At 58.9% G+C, this 23,780-nt stretch overlaps 2 protein-coding genes across 2 annotated transcripts; one reads left to right on the top strand and one right to left on the bottom strand.

Annotated features, from left to right (window-relative positions):
* Nucleotides 1-17,844: 17,844 nt before the first annotated feature.
* Nucleotides 17,845-19,019, top strand: LOC142825133 (uncharacterized). Its single transcript, XM_075916858.1, has 2 exons — nucleotides 17,845-18,224; nucleotides 18,420-19,019. Exons 1-2 carry the CDS (start codon nucleotides 17,879-17,881, stop codon nucleotides 18,902-18,904), a joined length of 831 nt encoding a protein of 276 aa, XP_075772973.1. The 5' UTR covers nucleotides 17,845-17,878; the 3' UTR covers nucleotides 18,905-19,019.
* A 292-nt stretch (nucleotides 19,020-19,311) lies between these two features.
* Nucleotides 19,312-21,020, bottom strand: LOC142825135 (uncharacterized). The gene is made up of 2 exons (XM_075916860.1): nucleotides 20,160-21,020; nucleotides 19,312-19,905 (listed from the first exon to the last, which is right to left on the bottom strand). Exons 1-2 carry the CDS (start codon nucleotides 20,631-20,633, stop codon nucleotides 19,657-19,659), a joined length of 723 nt encoding a protein of 240 aa, XP_075772975.1. The 5' UTR covers nucleotides 20,634-21,020; the 3' UTR covers nucleotides 19,312-19,656.
* Nucleotides 21,021-23,780: the final 2,760 nt, after the last annotated feature.

Here is a 23,780-nt window from a genome sequence, read left to right as displayed (position 1 = left end):
CGCTGTCCCCACTCTCCTGTCCCCAGCTACAGAACTCTGTCCCCACTCCCCTGTCCCCAGCCACAGAACTCTGTCCCCACTCCCCTGTCCCCAGCCACAGAAATCTGTCCCCACTCTCCTGTCCCCAGCCACAGAACTCTGTCCCCACTCCCCTGTCCCCAGCTACAGAACTCTGTCCCCACTCTCCTGTCCCCAGCCACAGAACTCTGTCCCCACTCCCCTGTCCCCAGCCACAGAACTCTGTCCCCACTCCCCTGTCCCCAGCCACAGAACTGTCCCCACTCTCCTGTCCCCAGCCACAGAACTCTGTCCCCACTCCCCTGTCCCCAGCCATAGAACTCTGTCCCCACTCTCCTGTCCCCAGCTACAGAACTCTGTCCCCACTCCCCTGTCCCCAGCTACAGAACTCTGTCCCCACTCTCCTGTCCCCAGCCACAGAACTCTGTCCCCACTCTCCTGTCCCCAGCCACAGAACTCTGTCCCCACTCTCCTGTCCCCAGCTACAGAACTCTGTCCCCACTCCCCTGTCCCCAGCCACAGAACTCTGTCCCCGCTCCCCTGTCCCCAGCCACAGAACTCTGTCCCCGCTCCCCTGTCCCCAGCCACAGAACTCTGTCCCCGCTCCCCTGTCCCCAGCCACAGAACTCTATCCCCGCTCCCCTGTCCCCAGCCACAGAACTCTGTCCCCGCTCTCCTGTCCCCAGCCACAGAACTCTGTCCCCGCTCCCCTGTCCCCAGCCACAGAACTCTGTCCCCGCTCCCCTGTCCCCAGCCACAGAACTCTGTCCCCGCTCCCCTGTCCCCAGCCACAGAACTCTGTCCCCGCTCTCCTGTCCCCAGCTACAGAGCTCTGTCCCCACTCTCCTGTCCCCAGCCACAGAACTCTGTCCCCACACTCCTGTCCCCAGCCACAGAGCTCTGTCCCCACTCCCCTGTCCCCAGCCACAGAACTCTGTCCCCACTCCCCTGTCCCCAGCCACAGAACTCTGTCCCCACTCTCCTGTCCCCAGCCACAGAACTCTGTCCCCGCTCTCCTGTCCCCAGCCACAGAACTCTGTCCCCGCTCTCCTGTCCCCAGCTACAGAACTCTGTCCCCACTCCCCTCCCCACTCCCCTGTCCCCAGCCACAGAGCTCTGTCCCCATTCCTGTCCCCACTCCCCGAACGCTGTCCCCACTCCCCTGTCCCCAGCCACAGAACTCTGTCCCCACTCTCCTGTCCCCAGCCACAGAACTCTGTCCCCACTCCCCTGTCCCCAGCCACAGAACTCTGTCCCCACTCTCCTGTCCCCAGCCACAGAACTCTGTCCCCACTCCCCTGTCCCCAGCCACAGAACTCTGTCCCCACTCTCCTGTCCCCAGCTACAGAGCTCTGTCCCCACTCTCCTGTCCCCAGCCACAGAACTCTGTCCCCATTCCTGTCCCCACTCCCCGAACGCTGTCCCCACTCCCCTGTCCCCAGCCACAGAACTCTGTCCCCACTCTCCTGTCCCCAGCTACAGAACTCTGTCCCCACTCTCCTGTCCCCAGCCACAGAACTCTGTCCCCACTCCCCTGTCCCCAGCTACAGAACTCTGTCCCCACTCCCCTGTCCCCAGCCACAGAACTCTGTCCCCACTCTCCTGTCCCCAGCTACAGAACTCTGTCCCCACTCCCCTGTCCCCAGCCACAGAACTCTGTCCCCACTCCCCTGTCCCCAGCCACAGAACTCTGTCCCCACTCTCCTGTCCCCAGCCACAGAACTCTGTCCCCACTCCCCTGTCCCCAGCCACAGAACTCTGTCCCCACTCTCCTGTCCCCAGCTACAGAACTCTGTCCCCACTCCCCTGTCCCCAGCCACAGAACTCTGTCCCCACTCCCCTGTCCCCAGCCACAGAACTCTGTCCCCACTCTCCTGTCCCCAGCCACAGAACTCTGTCCCCGCTCCCCTGTCCCCAGCCACAGAACTCTGTCCCCGCTCTCCTGTCCCCAGCCACAGTACTCTGTCCCCGCTCTCCTGTCCCCAGCTACAGAACTCTGTCCCCACTCTCCTGTCCCCAGCTACAGAACTCTGTCCCCACTCCCCTCCCCACTCCCCTGTCCCCAGCCACAGAACTCTGTCCCCACTCTCCTGTCCCCAGCCACAGAACTCTGTCCCCACTCCCCTGTCCCCAGCCACAGAACTCTGTCCCCACTCTCCTGTCCCCAGCCACAGAACTCTGTCCCCACTCTCCTGTCCCCAGCTACAGAACTCTGTCCCCACTCTCCTGTCCCCAGCTACAGAACTCTGTCCCCACTCCCCTGTCCCCAGCCACAGAACTCTGTCCCCACTCTCCTGTCCACAGCTACAGAACTCTGTCCCCACTCCCCTGTCCCCAGCCACAGAACTCTGTCCCCACTCCCCTGTCCCCAGCTACAGAACTCTGTCCCCACTCTCCTGTCCCCAGCCACAGAACTCTGTCCCCACTCCCCTGTCCCCAGCCACAGAACTCTGTCCCCACTCTCCTGTCCCCAGCCACAGAACTGTCCCCACTCTCCTGTCCCCAGCCACAGAACTCTGTCCCCACTCTCCTGTCCCCAGCTACAGAACTCTGTCCCCACTCCCCTGTCCCCAGCCATAGAACTCTGTCCCCACTCTCCTGTCCCCAGCTACAGAACTCTGTCCCCACTCCCCTGTCCCCAGCCACAGAACTCTGTCCCCACTCTCCTGTCCCCAGCCACAGAACTCTGTCCCCACTCTCCTGTCCCCAGCTACAGAACTCTGTCCCCACTCCCCTGTCCCCAGCCACAGAACTCTGTCCCCGCTCCCCTGTCCCCAGCCACAGAACTCTGTCCCCGCTCCCCTGTCCCCAGCCACAGAACTCTATCCCCGCTCCCCTGTCCCCAGCTACAGAACTCTGTCCCCGCTCTCCTGTCCCCAGCCACAGAACTCTGTCCCCGCTCCCCTGTCCCCAGCCACAGAACTCTGTCCCCGCTCCCCTGTCCCCAGCCACAGAACTCTGTCCCCGCTCTCCTGTCCCCAGCTACAGAGCTCTGTCCCCACTCTCCTGTCCCCAGCCACAGAACTCTGTCCCCACTCCCCTGTCCCCAGCCACAGAACTCTGTCCCCACTCTCCTGTCCCCAGCCACAGAACTCTGTCCCCGCTCTCCTGTCCCCAGCCACAGAACTCTGTCCCCGCTCTCCTGTCCCCAGCCACAGAACTCTGTCCCCGCTCTCCTGTCCCCAGCTACAGAACTCTGTCCCCACTCCCCTCCCCACTCCCCTGTCCCCAGCCACAGAGCTCTGTCCCCATTCCTGTCCCCACTCCCCGAACGCTGTCCCCACTCCCCTGTCCCCAGCCACAGAACTCTGTCCCCACTCTCCTGTCCCCAGCCACAGAACTCTGTCCCCACTCCCCTGTCCCCAGCCACAGAACTCTGTCCCCACTCTCCTGTCCCCAGCTACAGAGCTCTGTCCCCACTCTCCTGTCCCCAGCCACAGAACTCTGTCCCCATTCCTGTCCCCACTCCCCGAACGCTGTCCCCACTCCCCTGTCCCCAGCCACAGAACTCTGTCCCCACTCTCCTGTCCCCAGCTACAGAACTCTGTCCCCACTCTCCTGTCCCCAGCCACAGAACTCTGTCCCCACTCCCCTGTCCCCAGCTACAGAACTCTGTCCCCACTCCCCTGTCCCCAGCCACAGAACTCTGTCCCCACTCCCCTGTCCCCAGCCACAGAACTCTGTCCCCACTCCCCTGTCCCCAGCCACAGAACTCTGTCCCCACTCTCCTGTCCCCAGCCACAGAACTCTGTCCCCACTCCCCTGTCCCCAGCCACAGAACTCTGTCCCCACTCTCCTGTCCCCAGCCACAGAACTCTGTCCCCACTCCCCTGTCCCCAGCCACAGAACTCTGTCCCCACTCTCCTGTCCCCAGCCACAGAACTCTGTCCCCGCTCCCCTGTCCCCAGCCACAGAACTCTGTCCCCGCTCCCCTGTCCCCAGCCACAGAACTCTGTCCCCGCTCTCCTGTCCCCAGCCACAGTACTCTGTCCCCGCTCTCCTGTCCCCAGCTACAGAACTCTGTCCCCACTCTCCTGTCCCCAGCTACAGAACTCTGTCCCCACTCCCCTCCCCACTCCCCTGTCCCCAGCCACAGAACTCTGTCCCCACTCTCCTGTCCCCAGCCACAGAACTCTGTCCCCACTCCCCTGTCCCCAGCCACAGAACTCTGTCCCCACTCTCCTGTCCCCAGCTACAGAACTCTGTCCCCACTCCCCTGTCCCCAGCCACAGAACTCTGTCCCCACTCTCCTGTCCCCAGCTACAGAACTCTGTCCCCACTCCCCTGTCCCCAGCCACAGAACTCTGTCCCCACTCTCCTGTCCACAGCTACAGAACTCTGTCCCCACTCCCCTGTCCCCAGCCACAGAACTCTGTCCCCACTCCCCTGTCCCCAGCTACAGAACTCTGTCCCCACTCTCCTGTCCCCAGCCACAGAACTCTGTCCCCACTCTCCTGTCCCCAGCCACAGAACTCTGTCCCCACTCTCCTGTCCCCAGCCACAGAACTCTGTCCCCACTCCCCTGTCCCCAGCCACAGAACTCTGTCCCCGCTCTCCTGTCCCCAGCTACAGAACTCTGTCCCCACTCCCCTGTCCCCAGCCACAGAACTCTGTCCCCACTCTCCTGTCCCCAGCCACAGAACTCTGTCCCCGCTCCCCTGTCCCCAGCCACAGAACTCTGTCCCCGCTCTCCTGTCCCCAGCCACAGAACTCTGTCCCCACTCTCCTGTCCCCAGCTACAGAACTCTGTCCCCACTCCCCTCCCCACTCCCCTGTCCCCAGCCACAGAGCTCTGTCCCCACTCCCCTGTCCCCAGCCACAGAACTCTGTCCCCACTCTCCTGTCCCCAGCCACAGAGCTCTGTCCCCACTCTCCTGTCCCCAGCCACAGAACTCTGTCCCCACTCCCCTGTCCCCAGCCACAGAACTCTGTCCCCACTCTCCTGTCCCCAGCCACAGAACTCTGTCCCCACTCCCCTGTCCCCAGCCACAGAACTCTGTCCCCACTCTCCTGTCCCCATCTACAGAACTCTGTCCCCACTCTCCTGTCCACAGCTACAGAACTCTGTCCCCACTCCCCTGTCCCAAGCCACAGAACTCTGTCCCCACTCCCCTGTCCCCAGCTACAGAACTCTGTCCCCACTCCCCTGTCCCCAGCTACAGAACTCTGTCCCCACTCTCCTGTCCCCAGCCACAGAACTCTGTCCCCACTCCCCTGTCCCCAGCCACAGAACTCTGTCCCCACTCTCCTGTCCCCAGCCACAGAACTCTGTCCCCACTCCCCTGTCCCCAGCCACAGAACTCTGTCCCCACTCTCCTGTCCCCAGCCACAGAACTCTGTCCCCACTCTCCTGTCCCCAGCCACAGAACTCTGTCCCCACTCCCCTGTCCCCAGCCACAGAACTCTGTCCCCACTCTCCTGTCCCCAGCCACAGAACTCTGTCCCCACTCTCCTGTCCCCAGCCACAGAACTCTGTCCGCACTCCCCTGTCCCCAGCCACAGAACTCTGTCCCCACTCCCCTGTCCCCAGCCACAGAACTCTGTCCCCACTCCCCTGTCCCTAGCTACAGAACTCTGTCCCCACTCTCCTGTCCCCAGCCACAGAACTCTGTCCCCACTCCCCTGTCCCCAGCCACAGAACTCTGTCCCCACTCCCCTGTCCCCAGCTACAGAACTCTGTCCCCACTCTCCTGTCCCCAGCTACAGAGCTCTGTCCCCACTCCCCTGTCCCCAGCCACAGAACTCTGTCCCCACTCTCCTGTCCACAGCTACAGAACTCTGTCCCCACTCCCCTGTCCCCAGCCACAGAACTCTGTCCCCACTCCCCTGTCCCCAGCCACAGAACTCTGTCCCCACTCTCCTGTCCCCAGCTACAGAACTCTGTCCCCACTCCCCTGTCCCCAGCCACAGAACTCTGTCCCCACTCTCCTGTCCCCAGCCAGAGAACTCTGTCCCCGCTCCCCTGTCCCCAGCCACAGAACTCTGTCCCCGCTCTCCTGTCCCCAGCCACAGTACTCTGTCCCCGCTCTCCTGTCCCCAGCTACAGAACTCTGTCCCCACTCTCCTGTCCCCAGCTACAGAACTCTGTCCCCACTCCCCTCCCCACTCCCCTGTCCCCAGCCACAGAACTCTGTCCCCACTCCCCTGTCCCCAGCCACAGAACTCTGTCCCCACTCTCCTGTCCCCAGCTACAGAACTCTGTCCCCACTCCCCTGTCCCCAGCCACAGAACTCTGTCCCCACTCTCCTGTCCACAGCTACAGAACTCTGTCCCCACTCCCCTGTCCCCAGCCACAGAACTCTGTCCCCACTCCCCTGTCCCCAGCTACAGAACTCTGTCCCCACTCTCCTGTCCCCAGCCACAGAACTCTGTCCCCACTCCCCTGTCCCCAGCCACAGAACTCTGTCCCCACTCTCCTGTCCCCAGCCACAGAACTGTCCCCACTCTCCTGTCCCCAGCCACAGAACTCTGTCCCCACTCTCCTGTCCCCAGCTACAGAACTCTGTCCCCACTCCCCTGTCCCCAGCCATAGAACTCTGTCCCCACTCTCCTGTCCCCAGCTACAGAACTCTGTCCCCACTCCCCTGTCCCCAGCTACAGAACTCTGTCCCCACTCTCCTGTCCCCAGCCACAGAACTCTGTCCCCACTCTCCTGTCCCCAGCCACAGAACTCTGTCCCCACTCTCCTGTCCCCAGCTACAGAACTCTGTCCCCACTCCCCTGTCCCCAGCCACAGAACTCTGTCCCCGCTCCCCTGTCCCCAGCCACAGAACTCTGTCCCCGCTCCCCTGTCCCCAGCCACAGAACTCTATCCCCGCTCCCCTGTCCCCAGCTACAGAACTCTGTCCCCGCTCTCCTGTCCCCAGCCACAGAACTCTGTCCCCGCTCCCCTGTCCCCAGCCACAGAACTCTGTCCCCGCTCCCCTGTCCCCAGCCACAGAACTCTGTCCCCACTCTCCTGTCCCCAGCTACAGAGCTCTGTCCCCACTCTCCTGTCCCCAGCCACAGAACTCTGTCCCCACTCCCCTGTCCCCAGCCACAGAACTCTGTCCCCACTCCCCTGTCCCCAGCCACAGAACTCTGTCCCCACTCTCCTGTCCCCAGCCACAGAACTCTGTCCCCGCTCTCCTGTCCCCAGCCACAGAACTCTGTCCCCGCTCTCCTGTCCCCAGCCACAGAACTCTGTCCCCACTCCCCTCCCCACTCCCCTGTCCCCAGCCACAGAGCTCTGTCCCCATTCCTGTCCCCACTCCCCGAACGCTGTCCCCACTCCCCTGTCCCCAGCCACAGAACTCTGTCCCCACTCTCCTGTCCCCAGCCACAGAACTCTGTCCCCACTCCCCTGTCCCCAGCCACAGAACTCTGTCCCCACTCTCCTGTCCCCAGCTACAGAGCTCTGTCCCCACTCTCCTGTCCCCAGCCACAGAACTCTGTCCCCATTCCTGTCCCCACTCCCCGAACGCTGTCCCCACTCCCCTGTCCCCAGCCACAGAACTCTGTCCCCACTCTCCTGTCCCCAGCTACAGAACTCTGTCCCCACTCCCCTGTCCCCAGCCACAGAACTCTGTCCCCACTCTCCTGTCCCCAGCCACAGAACTCTGTCCCCACTCCCCTGTCCCCAGCTACAGAACTCTGTCCCCACTCCCCTGTCCCCAGCCACAGAACTCTGTCCCCACTCTCCTGTCCCCAGCTACAGAACTCTGTCCCCACTCCCCTGTCCCCAGCCACAGAACTCTGTCCCCACTCCCCTGTCCCCAGCCACAGAACTCTGTCCCCACTCTCCTGTCCCCAGCCACAGAACTCTGTCCCCACTCCCCTGTCCCCAGCCACAGAACTCTGTCCCCACTCTCCTGTCCCCAGCCACAGAACTCTGTCCCCACTCCCCTGTCCCCAGCCACAGAACTCTGTCCCCACTCTCCTGTCCCCAGCCACAGAACTCTGTCCCCGCTCCCCTGTCCCCAGCCACAGAACTCTGTCCCCGCTCTCCTGTCCCCAGCCACAGTACTCTGTCCCCGCTCTCCTGTCCCCAGCTACAGAACTCTGTCCCCACTCTCCTGTCCCCAGCTACAGAACTCTGTCCCCACTCCCCTCCCCACTCCCCTGTCCCCAGCCACAGAACTCTGTCCCCACTCCCCTGTCCCCAGCCACAGAACTCTGTCCCCACTCTCCTGTCCCCAGCTACAGAACTCTGTCCCCACTCCCCTGTCCCCAGCCACAGAACTCTGTCCCCACTCTCCTGTCCCCAGCTACAGAACTCTGTCCCCACTCTCCTGTCCCCAGCTACAGAACTCTGTCCCCACTCCCCTGTCCCCAGCCACAGAACTCTGTCCCCACTCTCCTGTCCACAGCTACAGAACTCTGTCCCCACTCCCCTGTCCCCAGCCACAGAACTCTGTCCCCACTCCCCTGTCCCCAGCTACAGAACTCTGTCCCCACTCTCCTGTCCCCAGCCACAGAACTCTGTCCCCACTCCCCTGTCCCCAGCCACAGAACTCTGTCCCCACTCTCCTGTCCCCAGCCACAGAACTCTGTCCCCACTCCCCTGTCCCCAGCCACAGAACTCTGTCCCCACTCTCCTGTCCCCAGCTACAGAGCTCTGTCCCCACTCTCCTGTCCCCAGCCACAGAACTCTGTCCCCACTCCCCTGTCCCCAGCCACAGAACTCTGTCCCCGCTCTCCTGTCCCCAGCTACAGAACTCTGTCCCCACTCCCCTGTCCCCAGCCACAGAACTCTGTCCCCACTCTCCTGTCCCCAGCCACAGAACTCTGTCCCCGCTCCCCTGTCCCCAGCCACAGAACTCTGTCCCCGCTCTCCTGTCCCCAGCCACAGAACTCTGTCCCCACTCTCCTGTCCCCAGCTACAGAACTCTGTCCCCACTCCCCTCCCCACTCCCCTGTCCCCAGCCACAGAGCTCTGTCCCCACTCCCCTGTCCCCAGCCACAGAACTCTGTCCCCACTCTCCTGTCCCCAGCCACAGAGCTCTGTCCCCACTCTCCTGTCCCCAGCCACAGAACTCTGTCCCCACTCCCCTGTCCCCAGCCACAGAACTCTGTCCCCACTCTCCTGTCCCCAGCCACAGAACTCTGTCCCCACTCCCCTGTCCCCAGCCACAGAACTCTGTCCCCACTCTCCTGTCCCCATCTACAGAACTCTGTCCCCACTCTCCTGTCCACAGCTACAGAACTCTGTCCCCACTCCCCTGTCCCCAGCTACAGAACTCTGTCCCCACTCCCCTGTCCCCAGCTACAGAACTCTGTCCCCACTCTCCTGTCCCCAGCCACAGAACTCTGTCCCCACTCCCCTGTCCCCAGCCACAGAACTCTGTCCCCACTCTCCTGTCCCCAGCTACAGAACTCTGTCCCCACTCCCCTGTCCCCAGCCACAGAACTCTGTCCCCACTCCCCTGTCCCCAGCCACAGAACTCTGTCCCCACTCTCCTGTCCCCAGCCACAGAACTCTGTCCCCACTCCCCTGTCCCCAGCCACAGAACTCTGTCCCCACTCCCCTGTCCCCAGCCACAGAACTCTGTCCCCACTCTCCTGTCCCCAGCCACAGAACTCTGTCCGCGCTCCCCTGTCCCCAGCCACAGAACTCTGTCCCCACTCCCCTGTCCCCAGCCACAGAACTCTGTCCCCACTCCCCTGTCCCTAGCTACAGAACTCTGTCCCCACTCTCCTGTCCCCAGCCACAGAACTCTGTCCCCACTCCCCTGTCCCCAGCCACAGAACTCTGTCCCCACTCCCCTGTCCCCAGCTACAGAACTCTGTCCCCACTCTCCTGTCCCCAGCTACAGAGCTCTGTCCCCACTCCCCTGTCCCCAGCCACAGAACTCTGTCCCCACTCTCCTGTCCGCAGCTACAGAACTCTGTCCCCACTCCCCTGTCCCCAGCCACAGAACTCTGTCCCCACTCCCCTGTCCCCAGCCACAGAACTCTGTCCCCACTCTCCTGTCCCCAGCTACAGAACTCTGTCCCCACTCCCCTGTCCCCAGCCACAGAACTCTGTCCCCACTCTCCTGTCCCCAGCCAGAGAACTCTGTCCCCGCTCCCCTGTCCCCAGCCACAGAACTCTGTCCCCGCTCTCCTGTCCCCAGCCACAGTACTCTGTCCCCGCTCTCCTGTCCCCAGCTACAGAACTCTGTCCCCACTCTCCTGTCCCCAGCTACAGAACTCTGTCCCCACTCCCCTCCCCACTCCCCTGTCCCCAGCCACAGAACTCTGTCCCCACTCCCCTGTCCCCAGCCACAGAACTCTGTCCCCACTCTCCTGTCCCCAGCCACAGAACTCTGTCCCCACTCTCCTGTCCCCAGCTACAGAACTCTGTCCCCACTCCCCTGTCCCCAGCCACAGAACTCTGTCCCCACTCTCCTGTCCCCAGCCACAGAACTCTGTCCCCACTCTCCTGTCCCCAGCTACAGAGCTCTGTCCCCACTCTCCTGTCCCCAGCCACAGAACTCTGTCCCCATTCCTGTCCCCACTCCCCGAACGCTGTCCCCACTCCCCTGTCCCCAGCCACAGAACTCTGTCCCCACTCTCCTGTCCCCAGCCACAGAACTCTGTCCCCACTCCCCTGTCCCCAGCCACAGAACTCTGTCCCCACTCCCCTGTCCCCAGCTACAGAGCTCTGTCCCCACTCTCCTGTCCCCAGCTACAGAGCTCTGTCCCCACTCCCCTGTCCCCAGCTACAGAACTCTGTCCCCACTCCCCTGTCCCCAGCCACAGAACTCTGTCCCCACTCTCCTGTCCCCAGCTACAGAACTCTGTCCCCACTCCCCTGTCCCCAGCCACAGAACTCTGTCCCCACTCCCCTGTCCCCAGCCACAGAACTCTGTCCCCACTCTCCTGTCCCCAGCCACAGAACTCTGTCCCCGCTCCCCTGTCCCCAGCCACAGAACTCTGTCCCCACTCTCCTGTCCCCAGCTACAGAACTCTGTCCCCACTCCCCTCCCCACTCCCCTGTCCCCAGCCACAGAGCTCTGTCCCCATTCCTGTCCCCACTCCCCGAACGCTGTCCCCACTCCCCTGTCCCCAGCCACAGAACTCTGTCCCCACTCTCCTGTCCCCAGCTACAGAACTCTGTCCCCACTCCCCTGTCCCCAGCCACAGAACTCTGTCCCCACTCTCCTGTCCCCAGCCAGAGAACTCTGTCCCCGCTCCCCTGTCCCCAGCCACAGAACTCTGTCCCCGCTCTCCTGTCCCCAGCCACAGAACTCTGTCCCCACTCCCCTGTCCCCAGCCACAGAACTCTGTCCCCACTCTCCTGTCCCCAGCTACAGAACTCTGTCCCCACTCCCCTGTCCCCAGCCACAGAACTCTGTCCCCACTCTCCTGTCCCCAGCCAGAGAACTCTGTCCCCGCTCCCCTGTCCCCAGCCACAGAACTCTGTCCCCGCTCTCCTGTCCCCAGCCACAGAACTCTGTCCCCGCTCCCCTGTCCCCAGCCACAGAACTCTGTCCCCACTCCCCTGTCCCCAGCCACAGAACTCTGTCCCCACTCTCCTGTCCCCAGCCAGAGAACTCTGTCCCCGCTCCCCTGTCCCCAGCCACAGTACTCTGTCCCCGCTCTCCTGTCCCCAGCTACAGAACTCTGTCCCCACTCTCCTGTCCCCAGCTACAGAACTCTGTCCCCACTCCCCTCCCCACTCCCCTGTCCCCAGCCACAGAACTCTGTCCCCACTCCCCTGTCCCCAGCCACAGAACTCTGTCCCCACTCTCCTGTCCCCAGCCACAGAACTCTGTCCCCACTCCCCTGTCCCCACTCCCCGAACGCTGTCCCCACTCCCCTGTCCCCAGTCACAGAACTCTGTCCCCACTCTCCTGTCCCCAGCTACAGAACTCTGTCCCCACTCCCCTGTCCCCAGCCACAGAACTCTGTCCCCACTCCCCTGTCCCCAGCCACAGAACTCTGTCCCCACTCCCCTGTCCCCAGCTACAGAACTCTGTCCCCACTCTCCTGTCCCCAGCCACAGAACTCTGTCCCCACTCCCCTGTCCCCAGCTACAGAACTCTGTCCCCACTCCCCTGTCCCCAGCCACAGAACTCTGTCCCCACTCCCCTGTCCCCAGCCACAGAACTCTGTCCCCACTCTCCTGTCCCCAGCCACAGAACTCTGTCCCCACTCCCCTGTCCCCAGCCACAGAACTCTGTCCCCACTCTCCTGTCCCCAGCCACAGAACTCTGTCCCCGCTCCCCTGTCCCCAGCCACAGAACTCTGTCCCCACTCCCCTGTCCCCAGCCACAGAACTCTGTCCCCACTCTCCTGTCCCCAGCCACAGAACTCTGTCCCCGCTCCCCTGTCCCCAGCTACAGAACTCTGTCCCCGCTCTCCTGTCCCCAGCCACAGAACTCTGTCCCCACTCTCCTGTCCCCAGCTACAGAACTCTGTCCCCACTCCCCTCCCCACTCCCCTGTACCCAGCCACAGAGCTCTGTCCCCATTCCTGTCCCCACTCCCCGAACGCTGTCCCCACTCTCCTGTCCCCAGCTAGGGAGGAGTTTAAATGTCTAGCTCGAGAATGCCGGGGGGTTATCAGGAAGGCGAAAGCGCAATTGGAATTGCGACTGGCTAAGGATGTGAAGGGTAACAAGAAAGGTTTCTACAGGCATGTTAACAAGAAGAAGGGGTATGTCTACACTACAAAGTTAGTTCGAACTAACAGACGCTAGTTCGAACTAACTTTAATAGGCGCTACACTAGCGCTCCGTTAGTTCGAATTTAATTCGAACTAGCGGAGCGCTTAGTTCGAACTAGGTAAACCTCATTCCACGAGGATTAAGCCTAGTTCGAACTAGCTAGTTCGAATTAAGGGGTGTGTAGCCCCTTAATTCGAACTAGTGGGAGGCTAGACCTCCCCAGGTTTCCCTGGTGGCCACTCTGGCCAACACCAGGGAAACTCGTCTGCCCCCCTCCCGGCCCCGGACCCCTTAAAGGGGCACGGGCTGGCTACGGTGCCCGTGCCAGGTGCAAGCCTGCCAGCACCCAGCCAGCAGACCCTGTACCTGGCACGGATCGAGCCACCCACCCGATGTCCCCCAGCCCACCCCCTCTTCCCGGGACCAGGCTGGCGGCTCCCGGGAGCTTGCCCTGGACTGCAAGAGGCGGGCACCTTCCTGGGCTAGTGCGGACATTGTAGACCTCGTCCACGATCTCCGCACTAGGCACAGGAAAGTGGCCGTCTAGGGCAGGAGAGCTGCCAGCCTGGCCACCCAGGAGCAGGTTTGCATGAAAATCAAGGTGGTCCACTGAGACCCCCCAACCCTGAGCCCTGAGCTTACAATGGCCGTCCTGGGTCAGACCAAAGGTCCATCTAGCCCAGTAGCCTGTCTGCCAACAGCGGCCAACCCTAGGGACCCTGGAGGGGATGGACCGAAGACAGTGACCAAGCCATTTGTCTCGTGCCATCCCTCTCCAGCCTTCCACAAACCTTGGGCAGGGACACCACTCATACCCCCTGGCTAATACCACTCCATGGACCCAACCTCCATGACTTGATCTCACTTCTCTTTAAACTCTGTTCTAGTTGAGCCTTCACAGCCTCCTGCAGCAAGGAGTTCCACAGGTTGACTCTTTGCTTTGTGAAGAACAACTTTCTCTTACTAGTTTGAAGCCTGCTACCCATTCCTTTCCTTTGGTGCCCTTTAGTCCTTCTATTATGGGAACTAATGAAGAACTTTTCTGTATGCACCCTCTCCACCCCACTTGTGCTTTTATAGACCTCTATCATATCCCCCCTCCGTCTCCTCTTTTCTAAGCTGAGAAGTCCCAGTCTCTTTAGCCTCTCTTCATATGGGACCTGTTCCAAACCCCTGATCATTGTAGTTGCCCTCCCCTCTCCCACCCTCTCTCTTCCCCTCGCCCACCTCCTTTTCCCAGTCTCCCCCAGTTTTGTTCAATAAAGAGAGATTCTATTTTTGAACACAATTGTCCTTTATTTTGTACATCAGGAAGGGGGGCTAAGGAGGGGTAAGTGGAAGGAGGTGAGGGAGGAATGGGGTACGAGCCCCCGATGGGGAGGACTGGGCTGGCTCTGCGGGCTTCTGGGGTGGAAGCTCTCCTGCAGCCCCCCAGTTGCCCCCTCTCCCCAGATGGCAGCCTGCGGCAAGTGCAGCCGGGCTGATGGCCGAGTGGTGTGATGTGCCCAGTGTGGGTACTCCGGGCACTCCAAGACAGGACTGCTTTGCAAGCGGGGCACCCCTGAGAACTGTCTGTCCGGGGTGGGGGTCAGGTCCCTTTAAGCGCAGCCCTCGGCTAGACTGAGACAGCATCTCCACGCTCTAAGTCCTCCTCTGATGCCCTGCCGGCACTGCTTCCGGCCATCCTTAAGCCCTGTTCAGGGTCCACTTAATGTGGACATGCTAGTTCGAATTAGCAAAACGCTAATTAAAACTAGTTTTTAGTTCTAGACGCGTTAGTTCAAATTAGCTTAGTTTGAATTAACTAATTCGAACTAAGTTAGTTCGAACTAACTCTGTAGTGTAGACGTACCCTACGTGATCAGAGAGGGTGTGCGGCCCCTACTGGATGAAGGAGGTAACCTAGTGACAGGTGATGTGGGGAAAGCTGAAGTACTCAATGCTTTCTTTCCCTCTGTCTTCACGGACAAGGTCGGCTCCTGGACTTCTGCGCTACGTGATGCAAGATGGGATGAAGATGGACAGCTCATGGTGGGGAAAGAACAACTTAGAAAAGGAACTACTTAGAAAAGCTAAACGTACACAAATCCATGGGTCCGGACTTAATGCATCCGAGGGTACTGAGGGAGTTGGCAACTGTCATTGAGGAGCCTTTGGCCATTATCTTCGAAAAGTCGTGGAGATCGGGAGAAATCCCAGATGATTGGAAAAAGGCAAATGTAGTGCCCATCTTCAAAAAAGGGAAGAAGGACGATCCAGGGAACTATACGCCGGTGAGTCTTACCTCGGTTCCTGGAAAAATCATGGAAGGGATCCTTAAGGAATCCATTTTGAGACACTTGGATGAGAGGAAAGTGATCATGAATAGTCAACATGGATTCACAAAGGGCAAGTCGTGCCTGACCAATCTGATTAGCTTCTATGATGAGGTAACTGGCTCGGCGGACATGGGAAGGTCGGTGGATGTTATATACCTTGACTTTAGCAAGGCTTTTGATACGGTCTCCCACAATATTCTTGCCAGCAAGTTAAGGGAATGTGGATTGGATAAATGGACGGTAAGATGGGTAGAAAGCTGGCTAGAAGGCCGGGCCCAGCGGGTAGTGATCAACGGCTCGATGTCAGGATGGCGGTCGGTTTCTAGTGGAGTGCCCCAAGGTTCGGTTCTAGGACCGGTTTTGTTCAATATCTTTATTAATGATCTGGATGAGGGGATGGATTGCACCCTCAGCAAGTTTGCGGATGACACTAAGCTGGGGGGAGAGGTAGATACGCTGGAGGTCAGGGATAGGGTCCAGAGTTACTTAGACAAATTGGAGGATTGGGCCACAAGAAATCTGATGAGGTTCAACAAGGAGAAGTGCAAAGTCCTGCACTTGGGACGGAAGAATCCCAAGCATAGTTACAAGCTGGGGACCAACCAGTTAAGTAGTAGTTCTGCAGAAAAGGACCTGGGGGTTACAGTGGATGAGAAGCTGGATATGAGTCAACAGTGTGTCCTTGTAGCCAAGAAGGCTAATGGCATATTAGGTTGCATTAAGATGAGCATTGCCAACAGATCCAGAGATGTCATCATTCCCCTTTATTCGGCTTTGGTGAGGCCACATCTGGAGTATTGTGTCCAGTTCTGTGCCCCCCACTACAAAAAGGATGTGGACGCATTGGAGAGGGTCCAGCGGAGGGTGACCAAAATGATTAGGGGGCTGGAGCATATGACCTATGAGGAGAGGCTGAGGGACTTGGGTCTGTTTAGTCTGCAGAAGAGAAGAGTGAGGGGGGACTTGATAGCAGCCTTCAACTTCCTGAAGGGAGGTTCCAAGGAGGATGGAGAGAGGCTGTTCACAGTAGTGAGGGATGGCAGAACAAGGAGCAATGGTCTCAAGTTATGATGGGAGAGGTCCAGGTTGGATATTAGGAAAAACTATTTCCCTAGGAGGGTGGTGAAGCACTGGAATGGGTTACCTAGGGAAGTAGTGGAGTCTCCATCCCTAGAGGTGTTTAAGTCCCGGCTTGACAAAGCCCTGGCCGGCTTGATTTAGATGGGGTTGGTCCTGCCTAGAACAGGGGGCTGGACTTGATGACCTTCTGATTACTCTTCCAGGTCTATGATTCTATGATAAGGGGATGGTTTGAGAACATGATCTTGGTAACTAAGGGTATGTCTACACTACCCTCCTAATTCGAACTAGGGTGGTAATGTAGGCATACTGCACTTGCAAATGAAGCCCGGGATTTGAATTTCCCGGGCTTCATTTGCATAAGCTGGGCGCCGCCATTTTTAAATCCCGGCTAGTTCGAACCCCGTGCCGCGCGGCTACACGAAGCTATAATGCTTTTCCTTAGCACAAGGTGTTGGTCAGTTATTGTTCCAGCAATCAAAAAGCTTTTCTTTTCCTCTCATTTGGCGCCAAGGGGCTAAAGGGTCACGGTCTGCAGCCGCTGTCGCTGTCTTCAGTCGGGCGTTGCCATCCGAGTCACTGCACCAAATTGTGGAAGAAAACATTGTCCTCACTCTGCATTTGTAAGCAACAAGTAGCCAGAGGCAGTTTTATTACGAGCTGCAGCAAGGGAAAAACTGGTTCAGACAGGGGGGGGAAGCCCCCCTCTGAGGCAGATCTTCGAATACAAGCAATTATGAAGCAGTTTATATACTGTCCATTAGATATAATAACAATAACAATTAGTCTCCTTCCCATTACAAACACCAATGGCTAACAGTTATTTAGTTCCACCCAGATGCTCCTTATCTCAAGGTCCCTGCCAGAGTCAGCATTCTATCCTTATCTCCGTATGGAGGCGAGAGGCGAAGGCAGCGTCTAATTACAGATCTCGCGTTGTCAGGCCACAGACTTAGCCTGACTCTTGCTCTCTTGTTAACAAGACCAAGATGGCTGCTCACAAATTCCCTTATTCCCTTTTCCTGCCTCCACACTCTGTAGCATGGGGCACAGATCACAGCTGGAGGATTCTCTGCATCTTGGGGCCTTCAAAGTGTTTGAAGGCTTCAATATCTGAGATATAGGTGAGAGGATATTCTAAGAGGGGTGGGTGAGATTCTGTGGCCTGCACTGTGCAGGGGGTCAGACTAGATGATCATAATGGTCCCTTCTGACCTTAAAGTCTATGAGTCTATGAGGGTATGTCTACACTAGAAAGTTAGTTCGAACTAACGGACGTTAGTTCGAACTAACTTTCCTAGGCGCTACACTAGCGCTCCGTTAGTTCGAACTTAATTCGAACTAACGGAGCGCTTAGTCCGAACTAGGTAAACCTCATTTTACGAGGACTAACGCCTAGTTCAAACTAGCTAGTTCGAACTAAGGGCTGTGTAGCCCTTTAGTTCGAACTAGTGGGAGGCTAAGGCTTCCCAGGTTTCCCTGGTGGCCACTCTGGCCAACGCCAGGGAAACTCTATTGCCCCCCTCCCGGCCCCGGAGCCCTTAAAGGGCCACGGGCTGGCTACTCACTTTGTGCCAGTTGCAAGGCTGCAAGCACCCGTGCCTGCACAGCCTGCACCTGCCACAGGATGAGCCAGCCATCCGAGGGTTCCCAGCCCTCCACTGCTCCCCACGACCAGCCTGGCGGCTCCCGGGAGCCTGGCCGGGGGCGCAAAAGGCGGGCGCCCGCCTGGTCAAGTGCGGAGATCGTGGACCTCATCGAGGTTTGGGGGGAAGCCTCCAATGTCCACGATCTCCGCACTAGCCACAGGAACGCGGCCGTCTATGGACGCATGGCTGCCAGCCTGGCCGCCAGGGGCCACCAGCGCAGCCGGGAGCAGGTGCGCTGCAAAATTAAGGACTTGCGGCAGTCCTACTCCCGGGCCTGCCTGCCAGGGGCTGACCCGGAGGCCTGCCCCCACTTCCATGCCCTGGACCGCATCCTGGGGCCTCATGCCGTCCCTGCCCCCCGGGACGTGATTGACCCCGGGGCAGAGGGACCGCTCCTGGACACGGAGGAGGAGGAAGAGGGCTCTGAGAGCCAGGAGCCTGCCGCCAGCCTTCCCAGGACCCGGGACCCCCGAGGCACCCCACAGAGCCGCTCGCCTGCATCATCAGAGGCCGGGGAGGCGTCCACCTGTGAGTACCCTCGTGTTCCCCTTATGTGTACGGGGGGCTGGGGCGAGAGGGAGCCCCGGGACCGTGCACCTGGGCCTTGCCCACCACGGAGCAGCAGCTGGGGATCCTGCAGGGGCCCTGGCCTTGCAGAGGGGAGCTGGGTTTCACACACCTGGGCCCCTGGGGTCATTGACCGCTGGTCTTCTTGCACCACAGCTGCAGCACCGGGGCCTGCAGGGCGCACCACACCGCCTGCAGCAGCCGCCCGAGCCTGGGCAAGCAGGACAGCCAGGAACCAGGAGGACTACCAGAGGCGGCATCTCCGGTTCCTGGACCAACAGCTCCGTCTCCAGGACCACTGGGTCCAGGAGGACCTCAGGCTGCGCCAGAGGAGTCTGGAGGCCCTGGAGGAGCAGGGCCGTGCCCTGCGAGGCCACCTCCAGAGCCTGCTGGACCGCTTTCCATTTCCTCCTCCCCCTGCTCCCCCTCTTGCTCCCCCTCTTGCTCCCCCTGCTCCCCCTCTTTCTCCCCCTCTTGCTCCCCCTGCTCCCCCTGCTCCTCCTGCTTCCGCTCCTGCTTCCGCTCCTGCTTCCTCCACACCCCCTGTCCTCTCTGCCCCCCCCTCCACAACCAATCCCCACCGACGCCCCCGGACCCGCAGTGTGGTGAGACGGGAGAGGCAGCCGGACTCCCACCCCTGAGCTTTCCTTTCCCTTCCTCCCTTCCCTCCCCTCCCCTTCCAGCTCCCTCGTCCCAGGTTTCCCCCTCCCTTCTCCCACCTTCATTCCTCCCTCCCCCACCCCAGTTCTCTGAAATAAACAGACGTTTTTGTTTGAAAAACAGGTGTCTTTATTGTACAGTAGATAGGGAGGGGAAAGGGGAAGGGGGGGGTAGGGTGGAAGAAGGCCCCGGTGGGGCATGCAGGGAGAGGTCAGTCCTCCTCCTCCTCCACCTGGAAGCTCTCCCGCAGGGCTTCCCGGATCCGGATGGCCCCCCGCTGGGCTTCCCGGACGGCGGCAGTGCGGGGCTGACCGTAGTGTCCAGCCATGCGGTCAGCCTCAGCCATCCAGGCTGGCAAGAAAGCCTCCCCCTTCCGCTCACACAAATTGTGGAGCACACAACATGCCGCCACCACGGGAGGGATGTTGTGCTCGGCCAGGTCCAGACGGGTGAGGAGGCATCGAAAGCGGGCTTTCAGTCGCCCGAAGGCCCCCTCCACCACGATGCGGGCCCTGCTCAGCCTGTTATTGAAGGCCTGGCGGGAGGGATTGAGGTGCCCCGTGTAGGGCTTCATGAGCCACGGCTGCAGTGGGTAGGCGGCATCCCCCACCAGGCAGACGGGCATGTCCACGTCCCCGACCCTGATGTGGCGGTCGGGGAAGAAGGTCCCGTCCTGCAGCCGCTGGCACACGGAGGAGTTGCGGTACACCCGGGCGTCGTGTGCTTTGCCGGACTAGCCCACATTTATGTCCGTGAACTGTCCCCGGTGGTCACACACGGCCTGCAGGATGACGGAGAAGTACCCCTTGCGGTTCACGTAACGGGACGCCTGGTGTTCCGGGGCACGGATGGGGATGTGCGTCCCGTCGATGGCCCCCCCGCAGTTGGGGAAGCCAAGGGCGCCGAATCCCCGGATGACGGCGTCCGGGTCGGTGAGGCGGACCACCCTGTGGAGCAGCACCCGGTTGATGGCCTTGACCACCTGCGGAGAGAGACACAGCAAAGCGCCAATCAGTGGGGCGCCCGGGTGGCTGGGAGCGTGCGTGTCCTGGCAGTGCCCCGCGCCCCACTCCCGGAAGCAACCCCCCTGGCGGCGTGTAGTACGGCCGGGACAGCCCGACACCTCCGGTGCGGGGCGCTTTCGCCTCCTCCCTCCCCCCCCTTTGTCCCTGGGGCGGCCCATCCCCTCCTCGCAGCCCCCCTCCCCCCCGGCTCGGTGGCCGACGAGTGCCGTACCTGCATGAGCACTGCTCCGACAGTGGATCTCCCCACGCCGAACTGGTTCCCGACGGATCGGTAGCTGTCCGGCGTGGAGAGCTTCCAGAGGGCGATGGCCACCCGCTTCTGGAGGGGGATGGCGGGCCTCATGCGAGTGTCCCTTCTGCGCAGGGCAGGGGCGAGCCACTCGCAGAGCTCCAGGAAGGTGTCCCTCCTCATCCTAAAGTTCTGGGTCCACTGTCGGTCGTCCCAGCGCTCCAGGACGATGCGGTCCCACCAGTCGCTGCTGGTGTCCAGACGCCAGATGCGGCGGGGCACGCCGGTGCCGGGGCGCCGCCGCGGCTCCTCCACGGCCCCCAGGGCAGCCAGGCGGAGAGGCAGGGGGCTAACGTTCCCCAGGTGGTGCCAGGCAGCCTCGAGCCATTGGTGGCAGGCTTGCAGCAGCAAGTCCAGAACGTGCACCAGAAGGTGCAGGGCGAGCCGTGGCTCCATGTTGCCACCTGCGGCGGTCCCCCCCGAAGGGAAGCACCGACACAGACGGGCACAGAGACCGACGCTTTGCTGTCCCTCGGCGAGGTTGGCAAGCAAGCAGGAAAAGCTGAGAACCGGCTGTCCAGGGGGGGTCCCTTTAAGCACGAGCCTCAGATAGCCTCAAACAGCAGCCACACAAAGCAACTGCTGACCTGATGCCCTGCCAGAACCGGTTTCAGCTGCCCTTAAATGCCCCCCTGCGTCCAATCAGTGTGGACGCGCTAGTTCGAACTAGCAAAACGCTAGTTCGAACTAGTTTTTAGTTCTAGATGCGCTAGTTCGAACTAGCTTAGTTCGAATTAACTAATTCGAACTAAGTTAGTTCGAACTAGTGCTGTAGTGTAGACGTACCCTGAGCTATAGAACTCTGTCCCCACTCCCCTGTCCCCACTCCCCAGCCACAGAATTCTGTTCCCCACTCCCCGAACTCTGTCCCCACTCCCCTGTTCCCAGCTTCAGAACTCTGTCCCTATTCCTGTCCCCACTGGCACCCTGTCCCCAGCTGCAGAACCCTGTCCTCTGCCCTCCCAGCACCCTGTTCCCTCTCCCCTGCCCCCAGCCGCAGAGCTCTGTCCCCACAAAATGTATAATTATAAATGCTTCATTTTAGATTTAAATAGCATGAATAAAAAACAGACCATTTATTTCATAACTCTAAACACGTTATTTTAATTTTATACATCGCATAATTTAAAAATAAACTGTTTATCAGAGTGTGTAAGTAAGGGCTGCGGATAGCAAATGATGGACAGGAGGATGATAGAGAGGGGCGGGGCTTCAAGAAAGGGGTGGGGCGGTAGATCTTCGCCTGTTCGGAGATTTAAAAAGCGATATTGGGTGTAAAAATGTTGGAGACCACTGGTTTAATATTAAAATTTCCAGTGCCAGGAAAATGATATTTTTCACTGCATATGTAAAGTAGCAAGTGGTAACATTTCAGATCTAATTCCTGGCAATCCTTCCAACATCTCACATATTTAGACTCATGTGAGTCCAAGACCCTGGCTTCTAGGGCTGTTTGCATGGCTGTCCCCAGACATAGGCCCAACATTTTATTGTTTCAATATCCAACTGCTGCATTTCGACCCTCTAAAAGCCTCATAAGAACATAAGAACGGCCATACTGGGTCAGACCAAAGGTCCATCTAGCCCAGTATCCTGTCTGCCAACAGTGCCCAGCACCAGGTGCCCCAGAGAGGGTGGACCAAAGACAATGATCAAGCGATTTGTCTCCTGCCATCCCTCTCCAGCCTCTGACAAACAGAGGCCAAGGACACCATTTTATCCCCTGGCTAATAGCCTTTTATGGACCTAACCTCCATGAAATTATCTAGCTTCTCTTTAAACTCTATTATAGTCCTAGCCTTCACAGCCTCCTCTGGCAAGGAGTTCCACAGGTTGACTACACGCTGTGTGAAGAAGAACTTTCTTTTATTAGTTTTAAACCTGCTACCCATTAATTTCATTTGGTGTCCTCTAGTTCTTCTATTTAGGGAACTAATAAATAACTTTTCTTTATCGGCCCTCTCCACACCACTCATGATTTTATAAACCTCTATCATATCCCCCCTCAGTCTCCTCTTTTCTAAACTGAAAAGTCCCAGTCGCTTTAACCTCTCTTCATATGGGTCCCATTCCAAACCCCTAATCATTTTAGTTGCCCTTTTCTGAACCCTTTCCAAGGCCAAAATATCTTTTTTGAGGTGAGGAGACCACATCTGTACACAGTATTCAAGATGTGGGCGTACCATAGTTTTATACAGGGGCAGTAAGATATTCTGGGTCTTATTTTCTATCCCTTTCCTAATAATTCCTAGCATCCTATTTGCCTTTTTGACCGCCGCTGCACTCTGTGTGGAAGTTTTCAGAGAACTGTCCACGATAACTCCAAGATCTCTTTCCTGATTTGTCGTAGCCAAATTAGCCCCCATCACACTGTACGTATAGTTGGGGTTATTTTTCCTGATGTGCATTACTTTACACTTATCCTCAAAGGATAAATGCTACACAAGCACTGGAGTCAAATCCATGCATTTTGATTGGCATTCCTAAATGAAATCCTTTTGATTTTACTTCAAGATAAGCATTTAAATACACTCATAAGGCCCAATCTTGAAGCCTTTACTCAACCCTTAGTTAAAGAATCATCCCTACATACACAGAGACATGATTATCAGCAGAAACTGAACCTGTGAGCACCAGTATCAAGAAAATAGGCCTCACCCACTCGACCTAGGGGAGAACTCTTTTAGCTGTAAGGGCTTGTCTACATGGGGAAAGTGACGGGAATAACTATTGTGGAATAGCTACCCATGTGGACACATTTATTCTGCAATAAGGCTGTGTCTACATTGGCGCGATCTTGTGCAAAAGCAATTGCTTTTGCGCCAAAACTTGCTGCCTGTCTACACTGGCGGGGAGTTCTTGTGCAAGAACACTGATGTTCTAATGTGTGAAATCAGTACATCTTGCGCAAGAACTATAATGCTCCCACTCAGGAATAAGCCCTTTTGTGCAACTGTTCTTGCGCAAGAGGCCAGTGTTGACAGACAACATGAATTTCTTGCGCAAGAAAGCCCTGTGGTTAAAATGGCCATCAGAGCTTTCTTGCGCAAAGGCACATGCCAGTGTAGATGCTCTCTTCTGGAAGAGTTTTTGCACAAGAACTCTTCCGCAAAAGAGTTCCTGCACAAAATCATGCCAGTGTAGACGTAGCCTAAGAGGCTACATCTAGACTGGCATGATTTTCCGGAAATGCTTTTAACGGAAAAGGTTTCCCGTTAAAAGTATTTCCGGAAAAGCGCATCTAGATTGGTCCCGGAGTTATCGTTATAACGATGCGCTTTTGTGCAAAATCAGAAGCCCAGAACCATTTTGAAGAGGGCAAAGGCCACCAGACCTTTCCGGGGGCGGGGCCGGAGCTCCGTTCAGACACGTGCTTAAAGGGGTCTCTCCGGACAGCCGTTTGTCTCCTGCTCCGTGCGTTAGGACCTCTGGCAGGGACTGACACCCTTAGCAGGTTTGGTGGTTGCCCTCTGACTTTTGGGGACACCACCCTTTGGCCCCCAACTGCTTTTTCCTGCGTTTTCATTCTTCTGCCCTGCCCTG

The sequence above is a fragment of the Pelodiscus sinensis genome, unplaced genomic scaffold (genome assembly GCF_049634645.1).
Source record: "Pelodiscus sinensis isolate JC-2024 unplaced genomic scaffold, ASM4963464v1 ctg36, whole genome shotgun sequence".
Taxonomy (NCBI): domain Eukaryota; kingdom Metazoa; phylum Chordata; order Testudines; family Trionychidae; genus Pelodiscus; species Pelodiscus sinensis.
The sequence above is the reverse complement of the archived record's forward strand: the minus strand, read 5'-3'. Positions and strand labels throughout refer to the sequence as shown.

Coding starts and splice junctions, on each gene's coding strand:
- LOC142825135 (XM_075916860.1), bottom strand. CDS start 20,633: ATGGAGCCACGGCTCGCCCTGCACCTTCTGGTGCACGTTCTGGACTTG. Junction 19,906..20,159: donor TCGGAGCAGTGCTCATGCAG/GTACGGCACTCG, acceptor CTCTCTCCGCAG/GTGGTCAAGGCCATCAACCG.
- LOC142825133 (XM_075916858.1), top strand. CDS start 17,879: ATGGCTGCCAGCCTGGCCGCCAGGGGCCACCAGCGCAGCCGGGAGCAG. Junction 18,225..18,419: donor GGCCGGGGAGGCGTCCACCT/GTGAGTACCCTC, acceptor CTTGCACCACAG/CTGCAGCACCGGGGCCTGCA.